Source organism: Humulus lupulus, chromosome 2 (genome assembly GCF_963169125.1).
Source record: "Humulus lupulus chromosome 2, drHumLupu1.1, whole genome shotgun sequence".
Classification (NCBI taxonomy): Eukaryota; Viridiplantae; Streptophyta; class Magnoliopsida; order Rosales; family Cannabaceae; genus Humulus; species Humulus lupulus.
The window spans coordinates 5,649,073-5,661,944 of record NC_084794.1 but is presented as its reverse complement, the minus strand read 5'-3'; the positions used below and the strand labels follow the sequence as shown (position 1 = coordinate 5,661,944).

Genomic DNA, 12,872 nt, shown 5'->3' with positions numbered 1-12,872 from the left:
GGATTTTATGCTGCTTTTTCTAAATTGCAGTGCATATTTTAATAAAGAAAAAGTTTATGATAAACAATTAAATTATTATGTTTCTCAAAATCCTTACTGCCAAATGAATATTTTCATTTCCTGAAAAAAAAGATGTAAACATCAGAAATGTCTAAATCGTTTTTCTTTTTCTTTTTCTTTTTTCATGAATTTGAGACATGACTAAATTAATTATTGGTGGGGAAGTACATGAATATAGTTAGATTTTGTATAGATAGACAGATTCATGTAGAAGAATTTGATCTAAAGTACTCAAATTGCATGTGAAAATTGATATTGAATCTTAAAATCCTATATATATTGTAATGTTTTTGCATGTTAAGTATATTCCAATAGGAGATTTTTTCCTCACATATCTATTCTATTGGTTTTTCATTTTTTTAATGTTAATTTTAACGGAATATTATTATATTTAACATAATATTCTTATATTTAATAGTAATTTGTAAACACTTCAACTTAAATAAAATAAAATAATTGATTAAAAAGTAAAATAGGATATTTTTGATATATTTTATAATGATAATTATTTAAAAATAATAAATAAATTAATTAATTAAAATATGATATTTTTCAGATATTTTACAATGATAATTATTTTAAAATAATAAATAATTAAACAAATTAAAATATAATATCTTTTAAATATTTTAATAATTATTATTTAAAAATAATAAAATTATATGTTTTATAACTTAAATAAAATTTAATTAAACTTAAACTCACTTATTACAATAATACCATATTAAACATATAAATAATCTACTGTAAATTAGGAACAAATTGCCTTTTTTTTAAAAAAACTATGAATAAACTTAAATTTAAAATTCACGTATAATATTTAATATTATATTAAATATATAATATATAATATTTTGTTGCCACTGTCAAATTCAAAAACCACAACAAACATAAACTTAAACAAAAATAAATAAATTATTTAATTAAAAAAAAATATTTATTTCAAAATTTATGACATTAATATAAATTTAATAAAAATAATTAATAAATTTTATAAATAAAACTAACAAAAAACGTGCATATTGCACGTTGATTGTATCTAGTATATTTATATATATGAGTTTCACTAGAAATAAGGATTAATTTTAATTTTTGATCTATATTAGTAGTTTTCACTCCAAATAAATTGTGGAAATAGTCCAAAAAGGAGAGAAAATGGACAAAATATCACCTCATAGAGAAATTAATACTAATAATAAATGAAGGATCATAGATGTTGTTTGATTATTGGATAATAATCCATGAGAAAAATCATCATTATATATAGTTGGGATATAATATAAGAGAAATATTATTAGGAGTGCTCAGGATTCAAACCGATCCAATTACAATTGGATTGGATTAGATCGGATGACAGATAAGACTATGAAAATCCAAGTAGGAATTGATCCAATCCAATTACAATTAAAAAAATATATATTCTTCGTTTATATATATATATCATATTAATTATAAATATATTTAATTTTCTTATCTTTTTTCATAATTTTTTAGTATTTTGGAGATGTTATCATGTTATTTATTATGACACTTTAGTTATTAGTTTTGAGACATTAGTAATAAAAATTTAATGGACTTGATATTGTAAACTTAATATTTCAAGGACTAAATGTGGTAATTGTAAAGACATAATTTAGTATTATTACTAGATAGTGTCTAGTTCTTTGTATGTTTTTTCTACTTATTAATATTTTTAATATTAACATTTAGATTCAAAAATAAAATAACTGATTATAATTGGATTTGATTTTTAGGCTAAATCAAATTTGATTGGATGATTTCTAACATCAAACCTTTAATTTGATTGGATTTGTTAGGGGTAAAATGGTCAGATCAGATCGGATGAGCACTCCTAGGTATCAATGGTGCCCAATATCATAAGGATGTGACATACAACTATTGGTGAAATTCAATATCAGACTCCATAATTTGAATTTAACAATATTATATGGTATCGTTAATTAATTATAGGGTTATCTCTTATATTGTTGGGGTGTGAAAGCAACAATCATAATATAATGCCTTATAAAATCAAACTCATCATAGCTTTAAAGTCATGCATATATAGCCATTCAAGAGTGACCAATTTTCATAACATGATTGATTGATAAATATATAAATATATATATAAAAGATAAATACGGATAGGAGTTGGAGAATGATTTAAATGATTAAAAGACAAACACAAGAACTAGCTAGCTTATCACTTATATGGAAGTAATAAGTCTCTTTCTTTTTTTCAATTACTTGAAGAAGACGCTGCAAAACCTTAATACATAATAAGAATATAATAATAAGGTACACTTGTTTTTATTGTTATATGAAAATAAGAAAGTAAAGAAGGGAAAAAGAAAAGTAAAAAGGGCAATATAAAAAAAAAAAGCTTATATTATCTCTCATGGAAGTAACAAGAGTCTTTGAAAAACCCCATATGAAAGCAAACACGTACATCTTTTCTTTTTTATTTTTTTTATTTTCTTTCGAAGTTTGAATTTTGATGTGAGCTAGGGTTAGGGTTAGGGTTAGGGTTAGGGTTAAGGGTGGTAGTGGTGAGGACATGAGAGAATGGGGATGAGATTTCAACAGCTAGCTTTGAAAGAGGGGCCTCTCTTGTCTCCATGGTGGGAAGCACTTGTGACTACCAATTCAATCACCAACACACACATATTCATATGATATCTACTAACCATTAATCTCATTATTCATTTCATTCCCCACCATATGATATTATTAATATTATTATCTATTAATATATATCAAAGGCAAATTAATTGGTTTTCACATATTATCAAAAGCTCAAAAAAGCATAACAAAACATTAAAAATAAGATATCAAAGAAGAAAGAGAACAAGAAGTTAGTAGTACTATATATTATTAAATCTATTACTATCTTCTCACACCTTCTTTCAATTATACTTGTACTAGAAAATTCTAGCCAAAATAAAGTTCCCTTGGTGAACACGTTTTTGAGTGCTGTATATGAATCTATATCTATTTTGGCTTTGATGAAATTAATTATATATATATATATTTGAGGATATTGATTCATTGAGAGTGATTTTCGCCAAGTTAAAATGATCAATTTATTAATAGTGTCATTAATCTTTATAGTAAGTAGTCAACAGTGAAAAGTGGGCATCATAATTAATGATCATACCAACTTACAAACTTTTGAATTTTGAATAACTAAAGCAACTTTGGACCAATTAAATTACCAACTACTCACATTTTTTGTCCACCATATAATATATATATATATATATATAAACACATATCTAGTTAAATTCTTAGATCACAAGATCATATATTATACATTATATATTTTGTCTGAGATCCAAGACCACACAAATTGGTCTCCATCTACAGATTCGTTAATGATTAGTATTGTAACTTTTTTATTACCAAAGTATAAAGTGATGGTGTGATTCACGACTTGATATAGCAAACTTTATCAAGCTTGATAAATAATATACATACATGTTAAGAAATGAAATATATATATATATATATATGAGAAATCTTCTAATAAATCCTTCATATATGATAAATAATATACATGCATGTTAAGAAATGAAATAGAGTAATGATATGATCATTCCCAATAATATACACTTAGATATTACGTGATCTAACACTGCTTTTTAGAACAGTAGGTTTTAATTTAGGTAAATATGATTGATTGAAACTATGAGTCATTATTTTAAAAATCAATGTTACATCACTGTGTGTATATTTTTGGTACACATATCATTATTCATATAAATAAGAATAATGATAACTGCATCAAAATATTACACCTACTGAAATGACATTGTCCTTTAAAATAATAGGTCTGCCTAAAATAAATTTGATTAGTTAAATGAAATTATCATGTCACTTGATGTAATATTTTTGTGTATAATTTTAGTACACATATCAGTACTCTATAAACAATAGCCAGTCTAGGATTAGTAATAATAATAGTTAATGAATAAAGATTGGCTAAGTATAATTACTCTTAATCTCAATGTTTGCATAGGACTCACATTTTCTAATATTGAATCATAATGGTTTTATCTATATAATTCAAACACACATACATATGAATATCATCATATTGTGTAGCATATATGAGCAAGTATTATAATTTCCTATATCTCTTTTCTTTTTTAAAAGAAATAAAAAAGTAAATATATTTCCAAACAAAAATAGCTTTGTTGGTTTTGCTGTAAACCTTTAGATCAGTACTGTGATTTTGTTGACATATATATTGGCAGATTTTTAGAACATGGCTAAAGGGATTTTGTCTCCATAAAAGCATAAAGATCATTGACGATTATTTCATGACTTCAATATGAACAAACAAAAATTTGGAATCAATTCATCAATCAATGAATATTTATAAATAATATATGATTGCCCACTTGTCCTTCAGATATAAAATCCGTGTTGGTATATGTATAATCATATTCTAATGTACTATTAATTAGTGATTTGATCATTGTGTAGATAACAAAAAATTTTAGTTTTAAATATTTAATTATTTTGTTAATTTTAATGGAATATTTAAATATTTAATTGAATATATATTTAAAATTAACTTAAAAATAAATATTTATCAATTATATTAATATAAATTCAAATATTATAAAATATTACGATTATAATAATATTTAATATAGGACTATATATAATAATTATATTAATCTAAATTTAAATATTATAAAATATTATTATAATAATATATAATACAAGATGAGATATTTAATAGTTATATTAATATAAATTTAGATATTATAAAATATTATTATGATAATAATATATAATCTTATTTTTTTTAATAATTAATATAAATTCAAATATTATAAAATATTATTATTATAATAATATTTAATACAATACTAGATATTTAATTCTTATATCAATATAAATTTAGATATTATAAAATATCATTATAATAATAATATATAATACATAATTTTATTTTTATTAAAGAAAAATATCATTTATGTGTTAAAAAATTATCATATTATATATATTTAAAAGAATCATAAATAGTGTTTTATTTTAATTTTTCATTTAATATATTTATGTTATTTTTTTATATACTATTGTTAATTTATTTAAAATTTATATAACAATAATATAAATTTAATAAATATAATTAATAAATTATATATATAAACCAAACGTGCAAGTTGATTTGCTTGTATCTAGTATATATATACTTTGTAGTACATTTCATTTTCTACTATTCCACCTGTGATATAAATATGAAATGGGTACACACATGTACATGTACCTACCTACCTACCTCAGTAAATATTCATATATTCATATTCACTTAGTCTTATTGAACATATATTTTTCATATTAATTAGATAAGAATATAGTATTATTGACATTAATTAAGATTAAAAATATCACTTTCAAAGCATTGTTTGATAATGGGTAACGTACCCCTTGCTCTAAAAATTGAGCATCTTATTGTCATTGGAGATATTTAAGGGACATATACATTTCTTGAGCTATTTATTATTATTATTATTAGGGTTTATATCTTTTTGGATTCTGTGTTTTGTCCCGTTACCTGTTTGGATTTTGTGTTTTGATAAATTACTTTTTAGACTATATATTTTGTAAAATGGTTAAAATAGAATCATATACTTAATTTTGATGAAGAAAAAATTGAATATAATAACACAGTTTTTAAGCAGAATGATTTTATTTTTGTTCTAAATTATTTGTGATTTTAGTTGAGAAAATATTGACCAAAATCAAATTTAGGGTTCTATTTTAACAATTTTACAAAACATATAGTCTAAAAAATAATTTGTCAAAATACAAATAATTGGACAAAACAATGGTAAAAAAAAGTATAAACCCTTATTATTATTCTATATATTGACTTTGACAATTCTTCATCTCTTTCTCTAAAACTATCATTAACAAAATTATGCCTTAACTTATGGTACTCCATGCATTGAAAACTCCCTTACTTAGCTAAAAAGTATATAAATATATTTTTCAAAGAATATATTTTTTTTAATTTAATTCCTTTTTGGGATATTGGGAAGGAGAAGCCACCAGCCACATGGAGGTGGTCTAAAACTCTTGAACAAAATCTAATGCACAGCACAACACACTCTAATATCATGCAAAGTATATATATATATATATTTTGAGTCAAAGTAGCATAAAACCTCAACAAAGTATAATAAGGTCCCACTACTAAATATATATATAAATATATAAATTATATATTTTTTCCAAACAAAAATATGAGACCTCACACCTCTTTATGTGTAACCACAATCACAACCACAACATAACATCCTTTCTGGGTCTAAAATAACTCAACATACCCTTGTTTGTTTCTGATTCCCTTTTTTTTTAATTTAATTTTTTAAAATTTTTTGTGTGTGATTTAAATACTATAAATATGATGATAATAATAAAAACACACATCTGAGTTTTCAAGAATCATGGCTCTTTTGCCTAGAGTGGGAAACAAGCAACTCCCAGCAGCCAATCATAACCACCCAGGTGTCAAAATATAAAGGCATCCAGCTCAGCTCATCTCTGAGCTCCTTAAAAGAAATGGCATAAATATGTTTATATATATATATATTATATTCATAAGTATTAGGGAGAGGTATAAATATAATGATGGTGGAATGAATCCATATGGGAATGGAATGGAATGGGCTTTTTTATGTGTTTGTGTGTGTTTTGAGAGGTGAAAATTTGGCAGTTAAAGTTGCTTTCAGACAAGGTTAGTCAAAACCCCCATTTCACATAGTTAAAAAGACAGAAACAAAGATAGGAAGAAGGACATTTTATGGTGAGAGAGAGAGAGAGAGAGAGAGAGTAAAAGAACATCAAAACCAAAGACTTAATTTTTTTTGACATGGGTACATTGGGATTTTAATATATTTGAATATTTTATTATGGATTTTTTGTCTTTCATTCCTTGCCAAAAACAGTGAAATCTCATGAAAGTCTAGGACTTTTCAGGGTCACCTTCTTCAATCAAAGAGGACCCTTTTTTCCTATTTTATTTTTTATTTTCTTAAAAAGAAAGAAAAAAAATTCGATTTTTATTTTTTTTGGTTTCTATTTTGCCCTGTTCATGGATCCCAAGGGCTCAAAGCAACCTCAGGAGGTCCCCAACTTCTTGAGCCTCCCTCAGCAACAACAACAACAACAATCACAACCCAGTACCAATATGGGAGAGAATAAACCAGCTGAAATCAAGGATTTTCAGATTGTGGTTGCAGACAAAGATGAGAGCAAAAAGCAGTTAGCACCGAAGAGGAGTTCAAACAAAGATAGGCACACGAAAGTGGAAGGAAGAGGAAGGAGGATAAGGATGCCAGCCTTATGTGCAGCAAGGATTTTTCAGTTGACCAGAGAATTGGGTCATAAATCTGATGGTGAGACCATTCAGTGGCTTTTACAACAGGCGGAGCCGTCGATAATAGCAGCCACCGGGTCCGGGACTATACCTGCTTCAGCTTTGGCAGCCGCTGGGGGCTCTGTTTCACAGCAGGGTGCCTCTCTTTCAGCTGGGTTACACCAAAAGATTGATGAGTTAGGGGGGTCCGGTATTATTGGGTCAGGAGGGAGTAGTAGGACCAGTTGGGCAATGGTAGGTGGAAATTTGGGGAGACCCCATGTGGCCACAGGGATATGGCCCCCTACTGTCAGTGGGTTTGGATTTCAGTCATCTTCTGGTCCATCAACAACAAATTTGGGAAGTGAAAGCTCAAATTATCTGCAAAAAATTGGCTTTTCTGGGTTTGACTTGCCAGTCACCAACATGGGTCCTATGAGTTTCACCTCAATTTTGGGTGGGAACAACCAGCAGCTTCCTGGATTGGAGCTTGGGCTGTCTCAGGATGGTCATATTGGGGTTTTGAACCCTCAAGCTTTGTCCCAGATGTATCAGCAGATGGGTCAGGCTAGAGTGCACCAGCAACAGCAACAGCAACAGCAGCATCAGCAGCATCATCAACAACATCAGCATCAACATCAACATCAACAACCTCCTGCTAAGGATGATTCTCAGGGCTCAGGACAGTAGATTTGGAGACATATCAAGATTGTTATGAGTTTGGGAAAACATGTTGGAGCCAGCATTTGTTGGGAGGCTGAGTTTTATATTTTTTATTTTCTTAATGGTTTTTGTGTTGTATAATTGGAAAGAATATGAGGAGAAAAAGAGAGAAAGATAGAGATACTTGAGAGAATTCAATAGAAAATGGATTTGGTTTGCCCTTCTTCTTTCTCCTTTGCATGGCTCATGTCTCCATATGCAGGTGCTCTTTTAGTACTTTTTTTTTATTGGCTTCCTCCTTTTCGTGTCTTTAGATTTGATGAGGAACTTTAGCTCAAGATTGTTGCTTTGTGCAGGTGAAATTGTGCACTGCCCATATAGCATCGGTTTGAGCTTAACTTCTTTGATTCAAAGGTGTGTTGAGTATAGTGTAAGGCATCTATAATTATTTTGTTCTGCTCTAGTTCTGAAAGGAGTGATCCTCAGTTTGTTTGTGAAAGTTTTAAACGTAGAGTTATATAGTCATACTTCTCCAATTTCTTATACTACTTCATATGCTTGTTAACTACTTATCTATGCATTTTAACTGAAGAAAAAAGAAAAGATTACTCAGCTGTGTGGTTTTATGCATTCTAGTATTACTAGTAAACTGTTCTTCAGTTTTAACTTTCAAAGTAAAACCATTTTGGACCAAGCAGAATTCTTAATCATCTATATTTAAGTTACTCTCTTTTAAGATCTTCATGGTAACGCCTTCACCGCTAATTGAGTTGATGTTCAGGCTATCATGGTGTTCATTCTGATATACAACTATTGATGCTGGGATCTCTTTATAGTCATTTTGCTATGAAAAAACTGAGTTAAACCAGACTGAAAAGGACCCTTTACTTAAAACCATTTAGATACAACACTCTTCATCTAATTACACATTAAGTGGTATGGTTTTTCCTTGTTAGTGTATCTGATATGCCAATTATAAATTCCTTTGAAACCCTGAAAATGGACTAAACAAACCTAGTCTCTTTACTTGGTTTTTCAAAACAAAATCTTTTCATTTGTAGTCTTGGTTAAGATTTTGATATCCCATGTCAGAGCTCAGCAGATGTGTTGGGATCAGAACACTAAGAATCCCACTCTACTGAAGCTCCATTAATTTGCTCTCAAGTGTTGTACTCATAATTAGCATAAGAGCTTCTGAGCACATTAGGAGTTAGCATATTTCAATCTAGACCATTTGGCTGTCATATTTCGGTAATATGCCAATAACATAAGCAATAACAATAACGTGTTTACACACATGGGATCCATGAGTTTCAAAAGAAGGTAACTTTCCTATGTAGTAGTTTTACTGTCATAGTTAGCACATTATAAGACGTCATTGTAACCAACTTTTAGTCAATATATATGGTATCTCAAGTTCACACCACCCTACAATCCGATTATTGGTCTTAATAATCAAGTGAATGTTTGTTAATAGCTTCTTTTGGAAAGTGGGCTTCTCATCTAATCCCATAATATTTGAAGAATAAGACACCATACCAATTTCTATATAGAAACCTAGAAATGACTTGAACATCAGATCTTGTGAGAGCAAACCACATGTTTGACCATTTGAACTACTTTTCTTAGGTATTTGTTAATGTCTTCGGTAATTTTTGTTTCTCTCTCTCCTTCTCTTCGTAGATTAATACGTATTTAGTCCGCCGAAGAGGTTAGCGCAAAGGTTCAAGTTCGTTCTAGGTACCTACGTAGCAATTGCTATAACTTTTTGGTTCTCAAATATTATAAGACTAAGCAGTGATCCTAGTTTCAAAATATGTATTTAGTGCAAAGTTCCATATTTTTATGAACTTAGTTTTGAATTTTCTCAACTGTCGGTTGTAGCTGAAAAACAAATGTAAGTTAAAAGAAAAAGCTACTTGTATGAAATGGAGATGGTTTTAGAATAAAACTCTGGTGTTACATATTTGTTTTTCTGAGAAGAAGATGACTTTGTCTTTGTCTTGTGAAATAATTGACATTTAATGCTTTAAGTTTTGGTTTCTTGTACTCTATTCTATAACTTTCACTTTTTATTGTCGGCAAGGGAAGTTTCTCTATGGTCTTCCTTATTGTGGCAGTCACCACAGTTTTTAACCATTAATGACAGCCCATACAAGGTACATGACTCTGGCTTTTTCACCAAACCTTACTGCCATGACAATATATATTAACCTCAACAAAAGATTCCCAAGTCCCAATTCTGGTCGATCTTTTGGCCTTTTTTATTCTTAAACAACCGATTATACATCTCATACCAGTACTTTATATGCAGTAAAACTCTATTCTCATATGTTCACCTTGGATTCCTTCCATTGCTCATTAAGTTTATCAAATGACTTTATGAAAAGTTTTTTAATATGTAACATTACTGTCTAGTAGCTGGATATCTCTGTCGATGTAGCTTTGTTTCCTTATCAAGTTAAAAGATAATGACTGATTTGAAGAATCCCACTTCATCAAAATTTTGACTTGTTTCTATAGTTATGTCAATAATGGTTGGCGTTATCGTTTATACATACATACATACACACACACATATATATATATATATTTATACCAAAAAACTTACGTTAAATTGTATGGAAATTTACAATACAAGCAGAATAGAATAAACGGCAATGAACTTTCTCGTGAAGGTTATTTGCTTAGTCAAATATTATTCATTGACAGTCAAAGATTACACTAATCAACTTGTGTCGTTTTAAGGAAAAAAAAAACCAGTTTAATCAAGACAAGTATGCTACCATGAAGGCTCCACGTGAATATTTTCATTTATAATCATGATTGGAATTTGTGATACAAGTCATTATCTAGTCATTATCTATGTAGATAAACATTTATATATATTCCAAATTATCTATGGACAATTTATAAGAGGAAGTCACGGAGTGACAAGTGGAACCATTAAAGCCAAGACTAGCTCAATCAATGTACTCATATTTGGAATATAGCACTATATTTATATAAAGAGCAAGATTTACCACTTCTAGCTTAGTACCAGTAGTGCACTAGGCACTGTGCTAGTTCTATAATTTTTATTCTTGTTAGGGATAGGGCCTAAAAGAGGAGGACCACTGCCGGCCTTGGCGTTGAATATTTTTGGTTGAAATCATTTTTCTTAGCTTAGGAGAAAGAAAAAAGAAACATTGGTCTTTAACTCGATGCTTTTCGAAGAAGTATTTACACGATAGGTAATAATTTCAATCTCAATATAACTAATAAAATTCTATTCATTTATGCTCTTAACAAATTCTAAAAGATTCTTTCGTATTGCATCTCGCTGAAAAGATTGTAGTCTTCCCATAGGCATCAGACACTCTTTAACGAATCCAAGCCACCGAGAGAGCCACTTGTTACTAAGATACCACCACCGATGGTTGAAATTTAAGGTCCCATATTGACAAGAATTTTGTTGTTTCATTTAAAAATCAATTGAATGTTCTTATTAACGACTCAATAATTTTATATTTATTTTATGTGAGACACCATACTCCAATATCTCCTCAAGATGATAGCAATTTTTCGGGCCAAGTATCTTTTTGCACTGTACAAATATAGCAATTTTTCGGGCCAAGTGTCTTTTTGCACTGTACAAATCTCGTGCGGCTTAGCTCGCTATTTGGGTCTGAAGTATCTTATTACACTCTATTTGGATCTCAAGTATCTTATTGCACTGTACACGAATCATGTGCAGCTTAGCTCACTATTTGGATCTCAAGTATCTTATTACACTGTACACGATTCTCGTGCGGCTTAACCTACTATTTGGATCTCAAGTGTCTTATTGCACTGTACGGATCTCGTGCAGCTTAACTCACTATTTGGATTTCAAGTGTCTTATTGCACTGTACGAATCTCGTGGATCTCAAACATTTTTAAAGTTAGCTCACTCTTTGGATGAATACGGATCAATTGGCTCCTCTTTGGATAAGTGTAGATTGAATGTCCGCTAGAAAATTGGCTCATGAGACCATTACAAAAATTATGGGACTCCATCTAAAAACTAATTAACTATTAGTGCAGTTACTCATATTCTTATTAGTGACTCAATATTTTTACACTTATTCCATGACAAACACCATACTCCAATACATATCCTACATCTAGACCCTTTTATTTTTTAATGACTCCTTCAGTAAGAAATAGAGAAATTAGAATACAAATTACTTGTTATTCCAAACCAATTATCCAATCCAATACAAATAATTTAAGTCACTAATAGAAGTATATATGATTTGTCCCATAAATATATATATATATATTATAGAGCTATATGGGAGAATTTATAGGGATTGGGGTGTCACTACTCTACTACTACTACTATTACTACTCCTATATAGATAGATAATGGGGTAATATCATGATGAAAAGTGAGAAGAAGTGGAGAACAAAACGTTGATGCATGCATGCATGCGTATCAAAGCTTCTTTCTTACGAATCTATCATAATAAAAAACAATTGTCACGCGCGTAAAAAGAAAAGTAAAAAAGAAAAAAAATACTGTCAATATAGTGTCAAGTGTTATCAAATTTCTGTGCAAGAGAATAAAAGGCTTTTTGTTTATCAAATTTGTGAATAAAAGGCTTTGTTAACATCTTTTATTATTTTCCTTTTTCACCTTTTTTGAGACTAAAAGAAACCAAATGACTAAAAGCTAGGCCCAAATTCATAGATATGGACAGGCCCAACTCGACAGATATGGACAGGCCCAATCAAATGATATGATATATAA

At 28.8% G+C, this 12,872-nt stretch overlaps 1 protein-coding gene across 1 annotated transcript; it reads left to right on the top strand.

Annotated features, from left to right (window-relative positions):
* Positions 1-6,905: 6,905 nt before the first annotated feature.
* Positions 6,906-8,634, top strand: LOC133817039 (transcription factor TCP20). The gene is made up of 2 exons (XM_062249422.1): positions 6,906-8,360; positions 8,455-8,634. The coding sequence occupies exon 1, from the start codon at positions 7,172-7,174 to the stop codon at positions 8,123-8,125; it is 954 nt and encodes a 317-aa protein (XP_062105406.1). The 5' UTR covers positions 6,906-7,171; the 3' UTR covers positions 8,126-8,360; positions 8,455-8,634.
* The last annotated feature ends 4,238 nt before the right edge of the window (positions 8,635-12,872 follow it).

What these genes read in the sequence shown, in the direction of transcription:
- LOC133817039 (XM_062249422.1), top strand. Translation starts at nt 7,172, where the DNA reads ATGGATCCCAAGGGCTCAAAGCAACCTCAGGAGGTCCCCAACTTCTTG.